Source organism: Macrosteles quadrilineatus, unplaced genomic scaffold, assembly GCF_028750875.1.
Source record: "Macrosteles quadrilineatus isolate MER2022 unplaced genomic scaffold, UCM_ALF_1.0 Scaffold_6__1_contigs__length_79288215, whole genome shotgun sequence".
Lineage (NCBI taxonomy): Eukaryota > Metazoa > Arthropoda > Insecta > Hemiptera > Cicadellidae > Macrosteles > Macrosteles quadrilineatus.
This window is the reverse complement of record NW_026542599.1, coordinates 42,559,293-42,584,355: the sequence shown is the minus strand read 5'-3', so window position 1 is coordinate 42,584,355 and position 25,063 is coordinate 42,559,293. Positions and strand designations below refer to the sequence as shown.

General features: G+C 33.4%; 1 protein-coding gene across 1 annotated transcript; it reads right to left on the bottom strand.

Moving 5' to 3' along the window:
• Positions 1-8,250: 8,250 nt before the first annotated feature.
• Positions 8,251-22,298, bottom strand: LOC128997099 (sodium-coupled neutral amino acid transporter 7-like). The gene is made up of 8 exons (XM_054422676.1): positions 21,854-22,298; positions 19,842-19,966; positions 16,259-16,457; positions 15,044-15,179; positions 12,529-12,679; positions 11,787-12,049; positions 11,190-11,380; positions 8,251-10,713 (listed from the first exon to the last, which is right to left on the bottom strand). The coding sequence occupies exons 1-8, from the start codon at positions 22,041-22,043 to the stop codon at positions 10,532-10,534; spliced, it is 1,437 nt and encodes a 478-aa protein (XP_054278651.1). The 5' UTR covers positions 22,044-22,298; the 3' UTR covers positions 8,251-10,531.
• Between the last annotated feature and the right edge of the window lie 2,765 nt (positions 22,299-25,063).

The window sequence follows — 25,063 nt, the reverse complement described above, 5'->3', positions numbered from 1 at the left end:
CTGTATATACTTCATGTGAGAAATATTTTTTCACAAAACTTTTTTTCAAACTGTAAGGGATCCTTAAACAGAATGGAAATTGTATGAGTAGGCTCACTATTGAAAACTTCATTTTTCTTGGCCTACCTATTTCATAGTAATACTATGATAAGTACAGTATTAACAAGCATAACAAGTATATCTATAAAATAATTTTATTTTAAAATGTTCTTATTATTTTTATTTTTTATTTTTTTCTAAAAAGCAGTAATTAGCATCTAATAATTCTTCGTACAGTTTAAACAAACACAACATTATCCTACCCAATGGCTAAAGTTTTTTTTTTTTATTTTATAAGGCTAAATGCAAATTAAACGAAAGCTTTTACTAATAACATATTATGAAAGTTTTTCTGATAAAATTTTTCATTGTAAGTGTGCATAAGCTATATTAATTTTAAAACTATATACTTGAAAAAGAACATTGATATTTTTTGCTTTAAGCGAACAATACTTTTCCAATGAAAAGTACCAATCCTGTATGCATGAGTAGAAGCTATTCACCCACTAAAGTTGCTATTATTCTACTTCCTGTGCCAATGGCAGTATTATACTACACCATTAACAGTTGACATATATTACAACATCAGACTTATGACTTTTATATTATAATCATGCATTTTTCCACACTATTAGAGGTGTTTTGCGGTGAACATAAGTCTCAAGATTTTACGTTTCTTAAATAAGGACAAAAATATACTCATAAGAATAAATGTTGAAAAACTTTAACTATTTCTACTATTCTACTGGGTGTATATGAAATAAAATTTGAAGCTGAAAAATTTCAGTACAGTGATATAATTTATTAACAACACCTTAATTTGCATTACAGGCGTTTTTTTTTTTTCAAAATATATTTTAAAATAACTAACCTCCCGAAGCCAAAACATAATTCGACTTTTGGTTTTGGGTTGGTCAAACTATTGTAGATGATCCTAATATAGCGGATAAAAGGGAACATGGAACCAGGAGCAATCGAGTCAATATGGAAAAGTAGTAAAGTAGCTTGATCGGGAGAACGAAATGTGTTCGGTAAATTATGTTAAACTAGCGCGGGGATCACCATTAGATGATTTTGTACGCTTAACCGTTTACGAAGAAAATTCTTAAAAACTATACCGTACATTTAAAGCTATCTTGTGATTCTTATACATCGTAAGTAAACATGTATTACAAACAAAACAAAACATTACTTGAAGTTGTATAGTAGTTTACTTGTTGAGATAAATGTTAATACAATTTGGCAAATTTATTTATTTCCAACTAAAGTAATTTACTTAAATAAAATCAATATCCCCCCTTCCTTGTAACAGCAAACACACATTATTCCTAATGTTGTTTGAATTGGGAATGATTAAGGAAATATTTTAGTCAAAATCCTGTCAGACGAATGGAAAATCGCTTGGTCTGCAAGTTTGAAGTGGTGGCAGTATTTTATTATTATATTAATGGACCTACACATTTTATTACCTTAAACAATAGGTATCTATAAAGTTATTTTGTCTATTGAATTTTCGCAAATTATAATCTTTATCAAATAGTTGCAATTGAAATAACAAATTATACTACACTAATTTAAAATAGTAAAAAATTCGAATCTAAGGCTTTAACAAGCAGGTCCTAAAATTACACAGGATTTGGTGACCCTACATGTAGGATAATCGAATAGGTACGGTAATTACTTTTGATATCGCGATTATAGTTGCATTTATCTACAGTAAGTTGCATTACTATTGCAATATGCAATATCATAGGAAGGGTCCAGGGGGAAAAGGGGCAAAGTCCAATTTTTTTTCAAATTGAGTTTGAAATGCAAAAATATTCTTCTTCTGATGCTAAATATGGCAGTATATTTGTTCTGGGGAAAAAGAAGCTCATTGACATCTTGACATTGAAATGTAAGAATAAAGATTCGTGGTGCTGGGGAAGAAGGGGCCAAGTCACTGCAGTTAAAGCACTTGAACTTAAAATATAAAATACGTTTCCTGAAGAATTTTGTTTTATGGACTTTGCCCCTTTTCCCCCTGGACCCTTCGTATTATGGCATGGCTTGACAGGGAAAATACATTTATCAGCAATATGGTTGTAATTGAGTACACATTGCTTATAGTTTTTAATTACAAAATAACTCAAGTTTTAAGTGAATTTCTAAATGTTTGGTATATGACCTAAAGTATTCTAGTCTAAAGTAGACCTAGAGTATATATAGTCACTAAATATAACTACGACATTATTGTCAGTTTAATTTATAATACTTTGATAGGGCTATTTTTTATTCATCCGAAATTGGATATAGCTATGTTTTTAAGTTAATAAATATAATTTTTAATAAACATAATTTTACCAATATAATTTTTAATAAATGACAAATTTTATAGCCACAACTGGTTATTCCAGGCTATTTAATTTAAATGTTCAAAAATGCCTTTTTTCTGCAAACACAATTGATCTATTAATATTCTAAATCAATTATTTTAGGTGTGTAATCCTTAAAACAAACTACAATTGGTTATAGTTCTAAATCTGGTTTAGGAATCAATGATTGTGCATTAAATGGCATCTGTAGTATTTATCTTTTAAAAACACACTCCCTAGAAGAAGAGATAAGAATTCATATCCTGGTGAAATAAACATTGACGTTATAATGATCCTGTCCTTGTAGTTAAATTTATTATAACAGCAAGTTGTATAGACCATAAACATAACCAAATTAATGATGTAACACGGTCCGAATCCTATACTAAAAACATTAACTGTAGGTTTAAACTATATTTAATCAATGTTAAATATTGTTTACTTTTGGGCCAGTAACATATTTCTTTTTCTGATTGATAACGTTTAAGCTACTGTTCTAGTATTAATTTGTGGGTGGTATTTAAGAAAAAATGAACGTCTCTTATGCGAGAAAAACTGTATCCTCATAAACAACTCCTTCCACAAAAAGCCACATCATAATATTGATGAATAAGCAATACAATCATAACCAGTGTTTATATGCATCAAACACTTGCTTGCTTGTAAATCAGCTTATGGCTTATCAAACATATATATCTTGCTAACTGCAGACATTTGCAAGCACTAATTTATAGGAGCTTAAGGTTCTATAACACATCTAAGCTCTATGTTAGGTGCAAATCAATAAATTGGCAATTAACATTGTTACATTTCGTGTATCAGGCTATATAATTCAAATGTATGTGTTTTAGCTTTATATCAAACTAATAAATCAAACAAAATAACATTGACATGGACGAAATCAAAATATTGAGAAAAAAATGTAGTTTTAGGAAAGATTTATCACTCTCTATAAATAATGTAAAATTTATAGTGAAATAATGTTTTTTAGGTGCAGATACAAACATCATTATCTGAGATTAATTCAAGAACACCCTACGTGTTTTAGTGTGGCCAAAATAAAGATGAGTTATTCGTTAGATGAATATCTTAAGTATGTAATTTTGTTTTGTCCAAGTTTTGATTTCTGTGTTATGTGTACAAATATAAAAACAACATTAATTTGAAGATTTTTTATCCAGACGACATTTTTTGTTATTAGGTTAAGTTAACGGGTTTTATTTAACATGTTATCTAGCCAATTAATGATGCTATCCAAACAACAGTTGACATGACACAAAAGTTTTATAGTAATAAAGGGTATAGTAACATATATAGTTTTACTGTTCCCTTAAAAAAAAACAATTCCAATGTAAAAACACAAAAATAAAAAAGAACACATTGGATTACCGATCCAAAGCAAATTCTAGATCTCTATTCCAAATTAGCACCCCTGCATTAGGCTTGAAGAGTTAAATTTGCACAATTGGTAAAGCTAGTGAATTGTTGGTGAATTGTAAGTGGATTCTATGAATCATTCATTGCCTGAGTTTTAGCATTCAATCATATGAATGAGCGTGGAACCTTCCTCACTTAAATTTCTAGAACTTACACCGTTACGGTACACCAACTTGGTTCTCTTGTAGATGCAAAACTAGTTAAGCAAAGCTCTTTCCTCAAGAGGAAGCTGAACTCTTGAATTTCCAAAAGTTACCCACTCACTCACATTTATGGAATCAAAGCCCATTCCTTTTGAGGAATCTAAATTCTTAAATCCCCGGTAGTTACACTATAGATTAACCAACACAAGTCGACTTATTCCTATCCCATTGTAAATTTTGGATCTCGTTTTTCGAGTCTAGTTCATGTCAGGTAGAACTAACAATACAATTTGCTTCAGCTGTTCCATAAAGGATGAGAAATCTACTAGGAGAGTATATTTTATCTTGTTACACCTGCTCATATTAATGCAAAACTCATTGAACGAAGTCTCCTTCTTATAAGGAAGATGGACACTTAAATTTCCATTAGTTACACCTACCTACTACATTAATGAAAAGCTGATTAAACGAAGCCAACTACTTATGAGGAAGCTGAACTTTATAATTTCCAGAAGCTACACATTAATGCAAAGCTCATTTACCAAAGAACACTTCACACCAGAAAGCTGAACGCTTGAATTTCCAGCAGTTATCCCTGTGGATTTTCTTATGACAATGAATTTATCTTCAGACATTTGTATTGGGCGAAAATGTATTCTCATTTAACAATTACTTAGGCTGTTTGCAATAGTGAATGCCCTCCCTGTATGACCGTGGTAAATAATGACCGTGGTAAATGAGTAAAGGTCTGAAAATGTCCTAAGTACAGTAAATAACCAACAGGTATCTTATAGTTATAATTATAATTTTTTATTCTTAACGGGGAAACATCAGGGTGGAATTGTATAGTTAGAAAACTAAATAAGCTAATACAATGTAAATCAACAATCTTAAGACTACAAAATCACAAAAAAGTATAGGCAATGAATGTGATATCTTACATTTTACAAATGTGAAAAACAAGTTTTTTTTTAAAGTGAAAGAAGTTAGTGAACATTGGAAATTTTTAATTTATTTCCACCAACTTTTTCAGTTGTGAAAAAGTTAGGTTTAATTTTGATGGTTAAATAATAACATATTGCTATCCAAAACCTTAAGTAATTAGCATATTTATTCATTTATTGTAATAAGTTTTTTAATTAAAGAAATTAAGTAATTCTGATTGTACCATCAATTTTGTTGGGATAGATAAAAAAGGGTACAACACAAAAAATCTACAATCTGTACCTCCTCAGCTAATTAAACATTTTGATAAAACCTCTACACAAAAACTGACCTCCACTAAGTCACTACCCTGGCAATGTTTAGAGATTTGTTTCAGAATTTGATAGCAAAAAGATAAATGATTTTCCATTCAGTGCTTGTGTCCTGATGCAATTAATCTTTCAGATAAAACTTATGACTAAAATGAGTCAACGAGTACTGTAATCTACTATGTAAACTGTAATATACTGTAAACTGTAATCGTTATTTTCAGACAATATTTTTCCTGAAAATGTTATTACACAGTTAAAAACTAACTTGGGAGTTTTCTTCACATTCTGCGAGTCTACATAATTTGGAAGTTTTGTTTGTACACATTTTAGCAAGAAACATTCCAAATTTAACTTAGTTCTTGTTGAGTACTCTTGGTGTTATGCTAGCCTAGTCATTACATTTTGTGGGTTTCATACCCTAGATATCTAAAACAAAAGGGATTAAACTGCTTTCACTTATATAAAAGATCATAGGAAAAAAAACTTGCATGATTTTTGAACAAAAAGATAAGAGATAGCCATAGTCTAATCCAAATTTTGAAGTAGTCTGAAAACCTACTGGATTGAGGAAAGGTTAATGTGGTCATCTAACTTTCAGGTTTTTTAGGTTTTAGTATAGAGTAATTTAAACGATGTGCACTACTTATGTAGATTTTCACATTATATAATACACATTATATAATATATATACAGTGCTCTTTAAAAAAAATGAAGGGCTGCAACTAACCTATTTAATGTGACTAGATAACCGGTTGCTCAAAATCAAGCTAAACTGCAACTTGTGTGTAAAACAAATAATGGAGAAAAACATAAACAGCTAGTCCTCAATCAAAGAGTTTCTATGACTGATTATAAAAATATGAAAATAATATTATGTTTTAAAAATTATAAAAGTAATCTAGAACATTTAAATATAGATCCACTCTCATAAGGCTTTGGTAATCTTTTATGTAGGCCTACTGTTGGGAGGTGCCCTCTATGAGCACTTAGATGTCAATCACATCTCAAAAAGTGAACTATTCAGACCTAATTTAGCAAGCTAAATCCCTCTCTTGACAACAACCAGTACGACACGTACATTGTTAAATGTTTCTAAGTTATGTTCTCTTTTAGGCGTGTTTAAATTACGGGCACCAACCAAAGTCTCGGGTTGGGAACATAAGAGGGCAAGAAAGTGAATCTAACGACGGATCTAGAATGCACACGCATCTATTTGCACATTTATTTAAAAATACCTTTAATTTGACACCTCAAAAATTAAAATCTGTCAAGCCGTTATCGATTTATGACGGTGAAAATAAAACTGCTTGCGTATTAATATACAGGGTGAGTTTTAATTGTCCCCCCCCCCCCCAACTTTTTTCTACATTTTTCAAATATCAATCCCAGACCACTTCCAAACATTGTTGGGTAGTAAGTACTTCATTTTGACAAGGTGGTCATTCCCGGCCGCCATCTTGGATCTGCCATATTGGGTACAAAATTTTTTTTCAAATGTAAAGGTGGGGTTGTGACCCATTATTTCGAACTAGATTTTTACCCTGGTTACAATGCCGCAAACTGTTTTTAAAAATCTTGATTGATTCTAAAGTTATGAGGGCTTTTTAAAACTTTATTTTTAGCCCATTTTAACATTGCGCATTTACAAACTAAGACCATAATCTCAAAATAGTGCCAGATAAAGATAAGTATACACTACCAGTAATTGTCAACCTATTTTCACTTGGTTATGACTGATGTATTTTTTTCGGCCGCAATCTTGGATCCGCCATTTTGAAATGTGATAAATTATTTTAAATATGAAGGGGGTGTTGTGACCCATCATATTGAATTACTTTTTTAAGCTAAACTCAATGCCGCAATCAGTTTTTTGTTATCAAGTTTTATTTATGAAATATTGCAATTTTTTTGTAAAAAATGTCAAAATTTAAAAATCAAAAAATGAAAATGAAAAACGGATGATGGAATTAAGTTCAGCTTAAAAAAGTAGTTAGAAATTATGGGTCACAACACCCCCTTCATATTTAAAATAATTTATCACATTTCAAAATGGCGGATCCAAGATGGCGGCCGAAAAAGATACATCAGTCATAACCAAGTGAAAATAGGTCGACAATTACTGGTAGTGTATACTTATCTTTATCTAGCACTATTTTGAGATTATGGTCTTAGTTTGTAAATGCACAATGTTAAAATGGGCTAAAAATAAAGTTTTAAAAACCCTCATAACTTTAGAATGAATCAAGATTTTTAAAAACAGTTTGCAGCATTGTAATCAGGGTAAAAATCTAGTTCGAAATAATGGGTCACAACCCCACCTTTACATTTGAAAAAAAATATTTTGCATCCAATATGGCGGATCCAAGATGGCGGCCAGAAATGACCACCTTGTCAAAATGAAGTACTTACTACCCAACAATGTTTGGAAGTGGTCTGGGATTGATATTTGAAAAAATGTAGAAAAAAGTTGGGGGGGGGGGGGACAATTTAAACTCACCCTGTATAGATTAGTACCTTTTTATGCCAGTATTGTTATCTTTCCGAAATAGAGGTAGGCCTACCGGAACTCCGTTCTGCTGTGAATCAATCCCTGATTATATGTAAAGGAAATTTTAAAATGCATAGTTTTAAAACAGCAAAATATACTTGTAAAAGGATTACATTATTAACGGGAAATGTAATGCATGTTTATTTTGTTAGTCTTTATCTCTGGACCAGCCAAGCCAGTAAGTGAGTCGGTGGCTCAGTCGGTAGCGTCGCGGACTTCGGGCCCAAGGCAGCGATGTCGTGGGTTCGGATCCTGCTCACTGCCGATAACATTTTATCAGTACAGTTCACCTTCGTACTGTACCGGCTCACTCCTTGCTTTGCTGTAAACGATCCACGCACGGGCCCTTAGTCTATGTGGACGGGCAATTGCAAGGTTAATAGAGGGCGCCAACCTCTTTTTTTTTAAGTAGCTATCTAATACTATTATATATTTACACACAATCTTCCACACTCAAAAATCAAACACAGGTGTAACTAAATAAATATTTATTTCACAGTTATTGGTCACAAATTAGGTGTAATCACAAAAGTACCAGTATTGATAACAATAATATTACAATTTCCACTGCATACCTTCTTGCTGAGTGAAAACTAAAATTAACAATTTTTTTTAAGAATATCTTTTTCATAAAAAAATATACATAGGCTACAAACATCTTCTATTATATTAAAAATAAACAAATTTTACAGTTTTATACATTTTCTCAGAATGGTTATAATTAGATATACAATATTTTAACATTCTTACATTGATTCATTTTGTTTTTAAATTAAAGATGCAAATTAAAAGATTGATTTCTCAACACCAAGAAATCTATACATCAACATTTTGAATACCGGTACCACACCTTTTAAGAAAAAAAAAACAATTTTTTTATTTTTATTGATCAAACATTTCAGATTAACCTTCATATACTTTAAAAAGTTTCAAGACCACAACAGTTGACAGTCTAAATATAAATAAATTTATGTATTTCAATATAATACAATATTTAAGTATCAGGTGAATTTTAAACATTATGTAGGCTAATTACTATTTCTTATATTACAGACAAAATTGTTGACCCCAAGACAAAAGGTTATAAAATAAAATTTAGGGTTATACTTTCGGAATGTTCAGAGTTTAAAAAAGAAAAACACATTATTTTGTTACTTGTAATGTAACATAACACATATTGAGTATTGCAAAGAGAATGGTAACTTTAACAGTTAAAATGTAACAAACAATGTATTCATAAAATTACTAAACTAGGAAATAATTTTCCTACCAGGATATCCCTACTTCTAAGCCCTTTTTAGTCAAAACAAAACTATTACACAGCCAAGATTTTGTTTTTGTTTTAACACTACACACTACCATTTATATTACATCTCAGTCTTACTCCCAAAACGAGCATTTGATACACAATTCAAACATAAATTCAACAATCAATTCAAACAATTCAATCATCAATTCAAACTGATTCAATAAAATAAGAAGCATATTCATATAAGAAAAAAGTTTAAGCTTTTTAAAATATAAAGCTTTATAGTAAAGCTGTAAGTAATAATAGCTACAGGCTACAGAGCTGTGGTCTGATTTTGATGACATTTTGTACGAGGTATGTATAGTAGACTATCTCAAGGCGATCATTTTCATTTTTGAAAATTTTGATTGGTAATGGCGATTTTCTTATAAAATTATATTGGTTTAAATTAGGTATGTTATGGCTCTTTAAGCTTATAACAAAATGGTACAACCGTAAAAATTAAGGTTAAATAGTTTTGCAAATGTTGTGATTTTTTCATAACATGTCATAGTTAAGATGTTATATTAATATGTTCATTGCACATGAAATTAACTTTTTAACTTTTATTGTACTTCCTTAACATCACATTATACTTTTGTTGATAAAGCTACTTGGATGTAAAAACACTAAAAGTTTACTGGACTCAAAAATAAACTAGGTATGGAAGCAAGATGTAGGCCCAAAGTAACAAATTCAATAAATGACTATAAAATCAAATGTTTAAATTTGTTTTTATGTCAAACTTAAACCAAACCACAGTTTTGTTTGATAAAGTATATCTTCAAAATGTATTTTTTAAATGGACTATTTCCCCCAGAAGAGCTATTCAAAAATATCATATCTGTACTATGTGTCACTAACCCAACTTGTCTACAACTTGCCTACAGAGGCAAACAAAGAAATAAGCACCATTTACTAGCTTTTATCACTCACTTGATCATAAATTAAACGTACTCCCTTGTAGTTTTACAATCCTGATGGATTTGCTGAAGAAAATGTTATATTATGTTTTGTCTAGGGCAGCTCAAGTTCTATGATGTTTTCTATTTATTTATATTACCTTTATTCCTTTAAAATTATCACTTAATTGATCTTGTTTCTTTGTGACATCAAATAAAGAACAGGGATCATTATAAGATAACAAATCCAATAAAAAATGTGCAGTCAAAACTGAACGCAGCGAGGATGTAAACTTTCTCTCGACTAATTCAACAAGTGCTAGAGAACTTCCAACATTTCATGTTCTAGTTGTTTTTCTAGGCCACTTCATGCAAATCGAAATAAGAAGGTTACAATACCTGAAGACTGCCTATAGTGGTTATGCCTGTTGGATATTTAAGGACCACTATAGGCAGTCTGCAGGTATTGTAACCTTCTTATTTTAACTTCCAACATGTTCAAACTGTTGATATGTCCTGTAAATCCACTATAAATAACATTGAGCAAGCTTAACAATGATCAGATCAGGTACAGAGAGCAAATTCAGGTTCAGGGGAGAACATTCGTTCCAATGTCTGCACCAGGACGACTCCTAAAACAAACGTTCCGACAGCTACGAAGACGACGGCGATGGTGACATACCACTGCATACGTGCGGCCATCAAACATGGATCTCTCTTCAGACAGGTTTGAAGCAGACAGAGGCCTGAAATAAGGAAATTTTAACTGAAACAGTAATCATAAAGAACATTTTCTGAGCTTTTAATAACTTTCTGACCCATGCCCAAGAACAGCCATTGTTGTTTAAGAAAACATTACTAGGTAATTTTTAATATTTTTAGTAATTTAGAAGTGGTAGAAAACGGGACATTGGTCCCTGAAGTTCCAGGTTCAAATCTCATCAATCCATTATCTAAGTTATGCCGCCACCTCTAAGTCTAACCTGAAGTAATGTGAACGAGTTTTTAAAATTCATTATGACGTTGGTTCTGAAATGTCATTATTTGTTTGCACTTTTTCAACGTTTCTTGTGTTAAAAACCACACGTTTCTTGACTACCCAACCTGGTTCCGGCCTGCTAACTTGATGGCGGAGTGTAGCGTCAGTTTATAGTGTTTTCAAAGTCTGGCCAGCAGACCCCTAATAAATAAGAGAAAGAAATGGGGAGAAAAATGTGAATACCTGGGAAGATGAAGATAAACACTGCTGCCAGGCTTCCAAGGGCATCAATGACAATACCGATACCCGGCGCTACAACTGCCAGCAAGATAGTAGCTATGAGCCATACTGATGATATGACTATCCGGCGCAGCTTCTCCTTACAGGGGTCCCAATCATGTATGATGCCACACCACACGTTAGTCACTGCTTCCCTAAACAGCCAAAATGTTTAATTATTACCTGGCTATCACCATAGACTACTGATTGGGTGGTAATCTAAGAAACTGTAATCTAGTAACAGAATGACAGAATTAATGGTGTAACTTACTGGTGAATGTATTATACATATAGATTTTCTTTTCATGAAGTAACACATCTCGGTTTGATATTATTTTATAGATATTTTGTAAATTATAATATTCAGTACCACTGTAATTATTGTTAAAATTTGTCTTAAACGTTTTGAAGCCTAGAATGATTCTATTTTGCATAAAAAAATATAATTAAAATATACCTAGCTAATTACTCTTTCTTAACCAAAGTTCATTCCATCTTTGAAGTAATTCCCATCACATCCAGGTAGCAGTTTACACTAAGCTACTTTACGACATTACCAACCTTCCACAAAACAGCAGTATTGGATAGGTGGTGACTGTCTTCACTGCAATGGCCACAATTCCAACCAGCACGGCCACTTTCTCTGCTCCGTAGTCTTGTAAAATGTCGCTGGACACATGACTGCCAAACGTTAGGTAGCCGTAAGTCCCTGTCAGACTATACGCAAGTCCGCAGATCACCAGTGTAGTCACCACCACGATGGTGAATGAGGAGGTTCGTCGATCTCGCATGCACGAGTAGATTGGTACCACACTCACGTGACACTGGAAACATTGACAGAACAGAAATGATAGTGAATAATGATTTCACTTAATCACATATAACTGAGCCAGCAAGCAGCAACAAATATTGCCAATCCTGCAACCATTGTTACTTTCTAACAATGATTGAATTCAAGCAAACTTATACATTGAGATTTGATCTAAAGTGACATTGACAAGATTGCTCTGCCTAGCTTGTTTCTCCTTCATAAACACTTTACAAGGGTTTCCATTTTTTTTACAACCATATGTTGTTAATAACTAAGTTGTAAATATTTTGTTAATACGATTATTTTCTTCATCTAATATTTATTTAGCTTGAAATTTTGCAACTTTTAAGCTTATCTAAATTGCCCAGAGTATCTATTACGTCAAGACAGAATTTGGTTCTACAAGCAGTAGTGGTTTATTTTTATCAACACAACAAACCCCACTATTTGCCAGAGAGAGTGTTTTAAGACAACAAGATGCACCCAACCTACCTGATAGCCAAAGCAGATGACCGGGACAACATAGAACACATCTGTCCAGTGGGTGGGAGATGTTTTGATGGGGCCTGGGATAAAATCTCCGGTGTAATGTTGGACCACAACAAGGCCCACGACGTACAACACCGCCAAAACACCAAGCGAGCTGGCAAAAACAACACTGCTAGTTGGAATACTGAATGTAATAATTTTAGGAACAGGCTGCTAATAAGACAAACAGCTGTAGCGCTCAATAGCCTAATTCTAAGGATATCCATCCATATATAAATTCCAAAGTACCCATTAACTTTTGAGAAAACTACAAGTCACACCCCCATAAACCATATACTTAAAATGTTCATCATGACGAGAAACCTTCCATTAAACAGAAGCCCTTTAAGGTCGTAATTCCTTTCTAAAACAAACTTTCCATATACCTAATGTTAAAAATACCTCAGCTGTACTTATTGGTTTGTTATTCTTTCAATTTATTACATTATTAAAATCAGGTGTGATTATTTATTTGTATTACTCTTATTAAAATCAGGTGTGATTATTTATTTGTATTACTGTATTCTGTTTTATTTATTTCAGCTTTCAGCTTAACTTAACCAATCAAGAATTTTATTACTACAGTACTACTTATGAAGTCAAACGGGGTGAAGCCCGTGAGTAACACCTAGTTAACTAATAAAGATGAGATTAGATGAGATTGGAACAGGCTATGAATATTTTATTTTGAACTCTTTTGTTTTCTTGATTTCATTTTTTGTAATGGTAATTTTGTGTGGCTCAAAAAGTTGTCACAGACATTCCCATCAATTATGTAAAACACAAGTTTTATAAAATTGTGGTATGTGAAATTTATGAGAAGATTAGTATGCAACCTGGAGAACATAACAGCTGACAACAAAACATATTTAGAGCAGTCAAGACAAAAAGGAAAATATTGAAAGAACAAAAACGGATCAATCAATACTGGCCAGTGAGCAGGCAATCAAAACGGATAGACTCCGTTTATCGTAACGAAAACGTTTTTCTTACACAACGGATTTAATTAATCGCAAGTGCAATAATATAGTGTAACCTTAATGAAAAACATGTTTTAGTTTAATCATTGGATTTAACATATGGACCAACACGATCCGGGTAACATTTAATTGTGAAGCATTTGTTTTGGCTTGAAACTGTCAGATAATGTATTTGCTAAGGTTTATATATAATAGTTTTGCCAGCATATCTGAAAATATGCAAACCAACTGCTGTTCTTAATATAAGAAGGTTTCAACTGAGGACTACGATAAGATCCCCGTGCATAGAACGGGCACACAGCTAGTATAGAATGAAAGCCACATTTAATCCACTGGTTTATAATTTGTGTACCTCTGTGTGTTCATTTTCTGATTGTAGAATGATTATTTTTGGTTTTGGGTTGTATAGTGTTGTAATGTCTAATGTACCATGCTGTTCTCACTAATTAAATCAAGTATTTGTTACTGTGTATTTATTCTAAATTATTTAAAATCTTCTTATTAATAAACCAGTATACTCAACAATTAATTACAATATAGACATTAGGTTGTTAAACACAAGTCATGTCATGTTGTTAGGTTTTAATGAGTTTGTTATTAGGTTTAGGTTTAGTATTCACGTTAAAAAGTTTGTGAAGTTATCTCAAATCATGACAAGATTAGATTCCAAACCCTTAAGTCTTGTAAAATTAGTTTCATTACAAATTATGATGTAATATACAATAATTACTCAATAAGATCAACACCAACAATGAACTTTGAAGAAAGAGTATGGTTAAACAATAGTAGAACCACTGAGATTAAGTTATCTGGGTTTTTTGTAAACATAGATTAGCTTGTTTACACTCTTCGTGTATGCCCCAACTCTGCATTAGATTTATTTGAGTGTTATTCTAGGTTGAGTGACTAAGCAATTGTCTAGGTAAAAAGTCCAGGAACGGCATTTTGTTTTTTGAACCATCGGAGATAATACCACAAAGCTTTGCAAACAACTACAATATGCCTGAAAATCCATTTTATCAACAAATATTAATTATTGATTATTCCATTAGACTGTGGACGGTTCACTAGGAGTTGGAAGTACAAGAAACAACAAATTAGCTTTGTTGAACAAGTTTAAATTCTTTTTCTTAAACCTGCTTTAAAAATAGAAACAACAATGTAGGGAAACATCATTTGTAAACTGTTGTTCACATTATATGCTGCTGCCAAAACTATACTTTCCTATTATTTTTCAAAACTTACAAATGAATAGAATAATATTATGTAGGCCTACCAATGTAAAAATGTATGTGAATTTACAGTAAATTGTACTTTCAGTTTGGCTTTTGTAAAAAGTCTGTGAGATAAAATCAGTAACCAACAGCAGCATACTCTGACGGAGGCTAAACTCAACTAGGGCCTGTATTCATTTTTATTCTTAAACTTGACAAAATTTTTAAATGTTAATGGAATGTCTATTGCTCTCTGTAGCCAAGTAGAATATCAAATAGTCCTACCTTGCATATTTCAAGAAGTCAATTTTCCTCGAGTAGCACAAAGGAAGGATGAATATGGCTGATGAGGCAGTAATGGTAAACTGACGATTCATAAACCAAGTGTGGCAGAAATTAGGCCCGACCAAAGACATAAGGACTGAAACATTAAATTGCTGGTTACAAGACAAATTTTTAACTATCATCTAGAAATAGAATAATATAGATAGTAAACTATACTACGGTCCGGGAAGTAAGTTAGGCGATTAAGGTATATTCATGATAGTTCCTGTGCAAGTGCTGTAAACACCTTCTCGGGTCACGTACGATACTTTTTGCCACACTAACAGCAACAAGTTTTCACATAAAGTTTTTTTTGCTAATTCAGACATGGAGATTAAAAAGATATTACCTTACTAATAGTTCTATTATTTTACCACTCATGCCCATTTTGTTATATTCAGGCAAACGATAACATCTAATTTCTTACAACTTAGGTATTACTTCATGTGGAATGCCACAATAGGCCTATTCTGTGTTGTCAATTGTGATGGATCTTCTGTGATGAATTAATTCATAAATAATCACAATACTCTAAATTATGGCAATTGTCGATAGATGAGTGTTTACAACAAACAAATATTAGTATTGCTGCGATGGTCGAGTCTATTATATTATGTGTGCGGGGGGTAGTTTTGTCCTAGAGCTTTGTTTTCAGACCAAAATCAAATAACAAATTATTTTTCCTACAATTACCTGACAAAGTGGGCTTTCTTGTACTGATTATAGCACGCAAAGTAGCTATAATTGTTGCATTTACATACTTTTGCCGTGGGCAATCATTTTTTTTCTACATTCCAGTATTCCAACCAAATGACAAAAAACAGTAGGCCTATGCTTTTATTAAGGACGTAATAGTGGAGCTTGAAAATAAATTGGCAGCACTTAAAAACTGTAGGAAAAATATAATGTGTAAAACGAGTGCAAATTGCCTTTGCTGCACTCTGAAAGTAATTCCGTTCGAATTACATGGCTTGAATGTAATTTCCTTTGATAATGATAGTTATTAAGATAAATTTTATTTATTACCGTATAGGTATTGGAAAGTTTGATTTGTCTTCCACTCAAATTATCCCTTTCCCATCCAGGTAAGCCTACAATTAATTCTAATAACAATACCTAAAACCTAGGCGCTGGTTTACTATTTTACACCAATAAATCTACCTAGTTTTCTTTTACCTCGATCAAACTGATCACCAATAATGATAAGGAAGGTGACACAAGTTCCAAAGCAGTAAAGTGCGATCAGCAGTGAGCAAAGAAGAGATCCCTTAGAGCCACAAGTTCCTGCGACCGTGTCGTAAAGAGTGGCTGCATGTACGTGCCATGAGGAGTGAGCTAGGACGAGTAGGCCAAAACATACACAACAGACCAACACCTAAAACATACCAGAGTGAATAAAATATTGCTTATAGTTATAGCTTACAGTTGACTATCAATAATTCAACTCTTACGGGACCGGTAGGATTTCTGATGGCAAGAAAACGTTGGATTACCAAAAAACATAGGCCTAGCAACATAAATCAATGGACTTAATGTAAAAAATTCAACTTATGAAGCCATAGTGTAGCCTATTTGATGGTTATTGAGTGTTCAATTAATGAGTTTTAAGACATTATTGCACAGTAATGATTATTGAATACAACAAAAATTAATTCAACTAAAATTTAGCTTGTTAAAATTCCCATACAGCTCTATCTCTTAGCTTGAATAAAAGTAAGTGAAATCTGTGCTGAATTGAATTGGATCTCACTGACATAACATAAGTTTAAATGCAACAAAATCAGGTTAGTCTAATCAACAAACAATAAGCAAGGCAGAGTTTAGAAATGACGCTATTCTACACCCAATAAACACCGCTATTTACTGTAGGCTAAGGTTTATGAAATCATTACTAAAAGGACCCAAGAGTTCGATCGCATCACAAATTTCGGTGTGTCACAAGAATCTATCCTTAAACCTCTGCTCTTTTAACTTTACGTCAATGACATAAGCTTGGCATTGGTCAACTATTAAAACCACATGTACCCTGATGACTTTCTAATAAGTTTTATATGACCATTTTACTGTACAACGGAAACGACTGTGACAGTCTCAGAATGATCAATGGAAAAGTCAATCTAATTTGGACCAAAAAAATGGACTGAGACTAAATCATGAGAAAACAAAACCACTTAAAATTTGCCATTCTCGACTTCGCACTTCAATTGACTTTGAATCCATAAACCCAGTCACATTGAATGGCAAACAAAGCACTTTCATCAAATACCACAAAGTAAAGAATTTTCGAATATCATTCAACTCTTATTCACTTCAAGGTTGGCAGTTATGAACACGCAAAAAGATTCTTTTCCTCCAAAAATTCACTGAAAAAATTACCGAGTTGTTTGCCACATTACCCTTACTACACTTGGGGGTAAGCTATGCGCTTGCTTAATTTGCTTTGCTTCTTTTGATTTGTCTTTAGGGAAATTCCCTAAAGACATGGTAAGTAGACTTGAAATTGATTTATCTTTTTTGTTTTGTTGAGGTTCCCAGAGGCCAAAAACACCCTCTGTTCAAATACATTTTATATATGCATATATGAGTCCATCACTGAGATAACTCAAGCAAAAATGATCAGATTTTGAAGGATTTTGGTAAAAACTTTAAACCTACATTTATTTGAACAAGCTTACGAACCGGTATGATCTGGTACCAATGACTATTGGTACGTTGGTTTGTGGGGGGTTTTATGGGGTAAAAATTGGTTTTCCCCAATTTTCGGCTGTAAAAACATAAAATTTCACAATCTCTTTTATAAACCTTTTTTTGGTGCCTTGAAAATGAATGATTTTGTATATTGAAGTGTTTATTCCTAAAGATAATTTTTAAATTTATAAATTTAAAATTCCCAAGTTATTCTGATGAAAAATAAAAAGTTGGCTTGTACCGAGTTTGTTGTTGGATACCGGTCCGGTAGGCCTATATTTTAATCATATTTGGAACTTTTTTTATTTCATACTAAGCTAAGCCTATCAATATTTTAATAAATAAGCACGCCTCATTACCTTCCCTGTAGCCAGCAAACCTAAGAACTCTTTAATGTTATTTGAGGACATTAAAACTGACAATTTTAAGGGAATATTTTAGTAGAAATGTAGCAAGGTAAAATGGAAATTCACTTAGTCTGCAGGTTTTTTACGGCGGGGGTATTTTTTATAACAGAGTTGTCAAGTACTTACTTACTTACTTGTCAAGTAAAAAAATGTATAGGCCAATTAGTTTTCTTTATTTCAGTGAAGTAAAGTGTAAGAAAGGAAAATGTAGCTCTAAATTGGTCTGTATAAATAAAGAATTTATCATTTAATCTCATTTCAGAAATGAAATTTAAGTACAGATGATTTATACACATACTTGGGAATAACGAATAGAAATTCTATCGAATAGCACTATTCATTAGTTTTTTTGGCTAACTTCTATTTTATTAGTTTGTTTTTAAATTAACCAACTAATAACTTCTATCAGTTACTTTTTACGGGACTAACTAATAACTTCTAACTAGTTAGAATTTTCAACTAACTTTCCCAATTATGCAGAAGCATCTCAAATACTGGTTATTTATTTCACGTGATCAGTGAGGGTTGCGTGCGGCCGTGAGAGGTTAGTGCCCTTGTAGACAAACAACGCGGGGGGGTGGGGAAAGAGAAAGTCAAAGTCCAGTTGCTTTGGAATGCAGTGGGCCTGTGGAAGGGTAGTGACGACCATTATCAACACCCCAAGCACTGATGGGTGGGAAGGGGAAATGTTTGTTTGGTGATTGATATATCATCTCAAGTGTCAAAACATTGTCTTTAGTCGATGTTCATTATCTGACAAGTTTTATGTCATTTGTTTATGTTGTAGTAATGTAAAATGTGACAATGTTTGATTAAAACACAAGTACCAGGGGACCGATCTTGCTCGAGGTGTTTGATTTGTTCAAGAGGTAAAAAATAGAGCTTATAAGCCTACAAATAATTTCAGTCTTACTACGATTAATTAAGTAGTAAAGTCAATTCGTTTTTGTTAGATATCCACTTATCACCAATTTAGTCTACAAAACCTTTTAATTTGGACGATCAATCTATAAAATGTCCACAATAAGCTTCAATCGATATTAAACTCATGATACATAACATCTGTTATCTAACGACCGTTATTGCATTAAGTCACTGGGATCGTGGAACGTTGCAACTACGGGATGGTGTAATAACGCATCAATTCGTGCGGTGCATCGTCGAAAAATACAAATCTCCTTGGCCTTTCCTCTAGATTATTAGTTCAATGTCAGTGTATATTGTTTTGCAGTAAAACACAATGTTTTTGAACAGTCGTAATTATCCCTTTGGTTAGTAAGACATCATACAATGCAAATGTATTATACAAGCAATTTTCAATAGCATTAAAATTGGAGGAAATCGTAGGAGCCATTTTTTAAATCATATCTTGCGCAATCTTTACTCATATTACAGTATATATTAGTAATCAAGATGTCACATTAAAAAATACTTTAAAACAACTGCCCAACAAACAACTAATTTCTACTAAAACTAACTTTATTTTCTATCAGTTAGTTTTTCAACTAACTAATAACTTCTATCAGTTACTTTTTAAACTAACTAACTTATAACTTCTATCAGTTACTTTTTACGGGACTAACTTATAACTTCTAACTAGTTAGAATTTTTGACTAACTTTCCCAACTATGTTTATACAAACACAATTGGTCTTTGGGTCTTACCAACTGGACCAGAAGTGCTACAGTAATCCCTCCTGCTTGGTCAAATGCTTGAGGAAAGTTGAGAAGGCCAGCTCCTAAAGCAGCGTTCACCAGTAAGAAGACAGCAGCTAGGCGACTTGACTCTCCTGAGAAAAGAGATTCAACTGTTATGTTAAGGTGATCCTACTTCTGAAGTGTGCGATTGTTTAAAACAAAGGATCCAATATCTATCTATATATTAATAGGCAAGCATGTTTCTTTAAAACCTTTTTTCTCAGCTCGTGTGCATCGCAGGGAACATCTACGCATACTGTTGGAAAGATATTTTACTGTAGATGTGCAGAATGCCTTTAAAAATTAAAATAGGCTAACAAATAAGCACAAAAAATGAATTTGAAAACTTCAAAAAATTAACATGGACCATATGGGTTGCCATGATGGTGACGAAATAACAACAAAATGTAAACAGAAAATCAAAACAAAGGGAAGAAATTCCAATCACATGTTTTATTTACAGTGTGGGGAGAAAATAGAGAAGTCTGTACATTAATATTTTTTGGTCGAGTTTCGACCACAGGACGACCACTAGTATATATTATTAGCTGAAAAAATACTCTTCTAGTTACAATGATTGAATGGAAAATCGCAAAAGTTACCTTCTCTATGCCGAAATGCATTCATTTGTCTTGACTTACTGCAAACTAGCTATGCAGCTATATTTTGTTCTATAACAGACAAAAGCGAGCACAGCTGGTCAAAAATTTGTGTAGTAGGCCTACAATATTTTTGTTCGGGAAAACCCGGGTTACAATTTCGCAAATGACCAATAGCTAAAGCTCTGTGACAATGCTGCAAAAAGTTCAGAGTCTACCTTAGGTACTTTGGTATTATACGGAGGCCACCCTTGTACAGTGTGCTGCTGCGGTTAAGTCAAGTCGGGTTAGCCCATCATAAATATGTTTGTAGAACTGTTCTCATTTTGTTATGAATCGAAAGATACCAGATGAGTCCTACTTTTGCCCGCCAAATCCCCTCCACGTAGGCCAAGGTCAGGTTGTTGACAGGAGCGAGTGCATCACCTGTCACCGCCTGGGTCGGTGTCCTGGAGTAATGTCTCATCTGATATTGTTCTCTTCATAATGAAACTAGGAAGGTCCTAAGAACATAGCTTATTTATGACGACCCTACCTAACACAACCGCCGCAGCACGCTGTATACCTACTTGGCGGAGTATAGCGGCGGCGACGCATTCAACTCAATTCTGGGAGGCAGAACTCAAAAGGCCGCTGATTGTAATCAAGTCAGATTTGTACAGTAAGTTAAGTCAATTATAGTATTTTCTTTCTAATTATGCAGTTATTTTCAGTCTCCGGTAAAAAAATCCCTCTAAAAAAGTGGCCTCCGGAAAATACCATAGTACCCTACCGTACCTTAAGCTGTATATAGATAACGAAAATAGGATAGGTTAACTTTCTATGATATTAAACTATGTAAGGATATATGATCGATAACTTAAATAAGTTGTTTAAACAACGAAACTGATAAAATTATGAAAATTACTCTCGTCATTTAATCAACTAAGGTTATTTCAAAAGACAAAAAACAACATGGGTGTAACAACAATAAACAACCCGATTGCCGATAACCTACACTTTACCTTCTTAGTCTAATCATTGACTATAAGTTATATCTTACCATGTCAATGGTCTAATCTAACTTAACTTAAGGTGAGTTGTGCAAACTGAACAATAACCTCACTTCTTGTTCCTAGCTTAGGTGTGTGAGGCGCGGAGCCTTGAAAAAGTAGTTTTGTATATTTCCGCAATTTTCAGTGGTTTCCGAGCCTTAAAAAATGTTTAAAGGTATTTTATCGTTTAATAAGTTAGTTAGGATTGTAGGAAAGGTTCAAGTTATGAAGGTTTAGAAGAAAAGTCCAGAAAGATCAGAAATACCAAATGAAGTTCAAGGGCAAAGAGTAATAAGTTACTATAACGTAGGCTATTGCAGGTAAGGCTAGTTTTAGGCCTACTTACCTCTTTCTGATATAACTAGGCCAGCAATCGAATCACTAGAACTGGATGTACTTGATGTTATTTCATCATTCCCTCCTGCCACAGAGTTGCCATTATGCCTTGCATTATCAATAGTACTCAAAACACTGTCCATACTTGGTTGATAAGGGTAAGAACTATCCAGACTTTCAATCTCATGACCATCATCCATTTTTTGGCACTAAGTTAACTTATTAAGTTAATATTTGTTACCAAGTCTATGTGAGGATCATAGTAACCAAACCAATGTTGTAAACAACGGATATGCATGAGAAAAATTAATAGGCCTAAAGCTTTTACATTGATATCACACGAAGAGGTTAATCACCTTGCTGCAAGCAATCGCTGACACTATGTTTATTCACTATAAAGTTAGTTGATTGTGATGAATGATGATACGTCTTGGGTTCTTTTCTTGTTGTCTCGTCTTCTTTTTCTTGACAGTCGACTCGACAGCGTGACAGTGACGAGTGACAGTTACTGACTGACTGACTGAGTTCAGTTCAGTGAGAGTGTTCCTATAGCGTCTAGATACTCAGAGCAACGAGTCGGCTCACCGGAGCAAGACAAAATGAGAGCATTCTATTGGCTGAGGGAACCGCAACGATACGGTTTGGAGCCATCGGCCTCGGTGGTCAAATGGATAGCGTGCCGGGCTGAGAATCTGATGGTACCAGGTTCGAATCCCACCGATGGCATAAACTTTTTGTCTAAGATTATTGCATGATCAGCAAGTTTGTTTAGTTTTGTTAGGTTATGACAGTTTAATTTTATAATTAAAGCCTTATAAAATTGAATTTGAGCTATTTATAGTTTTATTTTATGAACTGAGAACTTATTTTTTCGATTAGTAAACATTCATTCAATTTGTTCATTATCAGCAAGTTTGGTTAGTTTGGTTAGGTTATGACAGTTTAATTTTATAATTTAAAAAATTATAAAATTGAATTTGAGGCACTTATAGTTTTATTTTAAATAAATAAATAATAAATAAAAATGCCTTTATTTACAAGCGAGTTTCATATACATGATTTTCAAACTTACTCAAGTCAAACTAAAACCATAGATGAAGTAATTCATCTATGCTAAAACTAAACTAACCTAATATATACAGAAATTTAATATACAAAAAAACTACAAAGAAAAAACATTTACAATATTCAGATATTCTGAAGCCAATATTCATATTTTATGAACAGAACTATTTTTTCGATTAGTAAACCTTCATTCAATTTTTTCATTTTCAGCAAGTTTGGTTAGTTAGGTTAGGTTATGACAGTTTCCCCTAATGTTATAATTAAAAATTAATTTTATATTTTTTTAGTTTTATATTTTTTTTATTTCTAATTTTAAACTCTCATTTTGTCCGTATTAAAAAACTGCAGCTGAAATAAAAATTGTGCAGCCCCGACTGTCGCTCCGGTGAGCCGACTCGTTGCTCTGAGTATCTAGACGCTAGTGTGAGTTCCGTTTCGTCATCGTTCGTAAATTATTACCAGCTGAAATTAAATCAACTGAGAAAGCAAGTGACCAACCTAAATAACTACTGTAAAAGCAGTATCTGAGTGGAAGGGTGGAGAACCCATAGCGTCGTAAATCCTTATAACGTCGAAACCCAACTATAACGTCGCATCCCCTACCTCTTCAAAGGCCAGTCCTATTCTGTAATCTATTCCACTAATAGTTTTAAGGACAGCCTTTAAAATATTGACTATTGGATAGGCCTACTGAAGTTGTATTAATAGTCGAAGCCTTAAAATATTATGTATTGTATACACTGGTCACTGGGCTAGAAATATTTATGGAGATAGCAATGAATGAGGAAATTAATATTGTGAGACGATGTGCCATAGATTTAACATACTTCCTTTAGTCAATTTGCCACCCTAACGGAACAGCTGAGGACAATTATTTATTGTTATGCTGCCTTCTTATTTCTTATTACTATATAGGATCACCGTCCTGTACAAGTCGCAGCTTCGCAGCCAAGCACGTCCCTTCACACATGGTAGCTGCCAGCTTGGGAGATGTATAATCAATTTTGCCATCAAGTGCTGCGACCTTTGCGACCTTCTCGGAAAAAAAGTACACTGTTTCGTGTCGTATGATTCATTTGCTAAGATGGAATCAACTGTTGTTGCTTTTTTCCTCGTCAAAGACTGAAAGACCTTTCGATCCTTTCTTCGCTTTTGATTATCTAGCTTTTTAGTACCTACTTATTCCATAAATGTATTAATTGTCATATTCATCCAAATAGGCTATTATTGCTAACAAGCAGGAGTAATTCATCCATATTATTGTTAAGGTGGAACGAGCTGGTCTGGTGATAGAGCTTGGGACTTCGGTCTTGAGGTCCCGCCGGGTTCAAATCCCAGGCCAAATAACCAATGTATTTTATCTAAGTGATGATACCTTAACCCTTTAGGTCTAGCCTGAAGTAATGTAAAAAACAATCCCGAGCTCGGGAGTTAAAGGCGGCTGGGGCTCGTGCCTAACGTCCTAGGGGAAAATATTGTAAATTAGCAACTAAATTTAATTAATTCTACGTAAACTAACTAAAAACAAACATAATAATAGCAACTTACGTCAATCAATCCAGTATGTTTATGGAGGACGCACGTTTCGACCTTTAGGTCATCTTCTGCTCCGCTTTTTTTTTCACTAGGTTGTTACGTACTTAGTTGCATTGTTGGTGTAGCAACCGCGTCAAATAATTTACATTGTGAAACATAGTCAGACCACGTAAACATAAAAACACAAAACACGACATTGACGAATACGAAAACATTTAAAATACTATCACCGTGCGCACGGCTGAACGGGCTCGGGGGGGGGGGGCACTCAGCCGCCGCAAACCATTCTGTGGCCCTATTGATACCATGAACAACAGAATTTTTGAGGTTAGATATATCTCTACCAATACTAAGCATTGTCGTATCATCTGCATATTGAAAAACATTTCCATTTAAGTTACAAGGTAGATCATTCACAGCAATAAGAAACAACAGCGGGCCAAGTACAGACCCCTGGGGAACGCCACAGTTGCTAGTAGCAATAGAGGAAGTCTCTCCTCCTATGCAAACCACCTGCCTTCTATCCGCGAGGTAGGTCTCAAGGAGACTGAGCGCACCACCATGGATCCCGTAATACTGCAGTTTGCGCAGTAGGATGCCATGATCAACACAGTCAAAA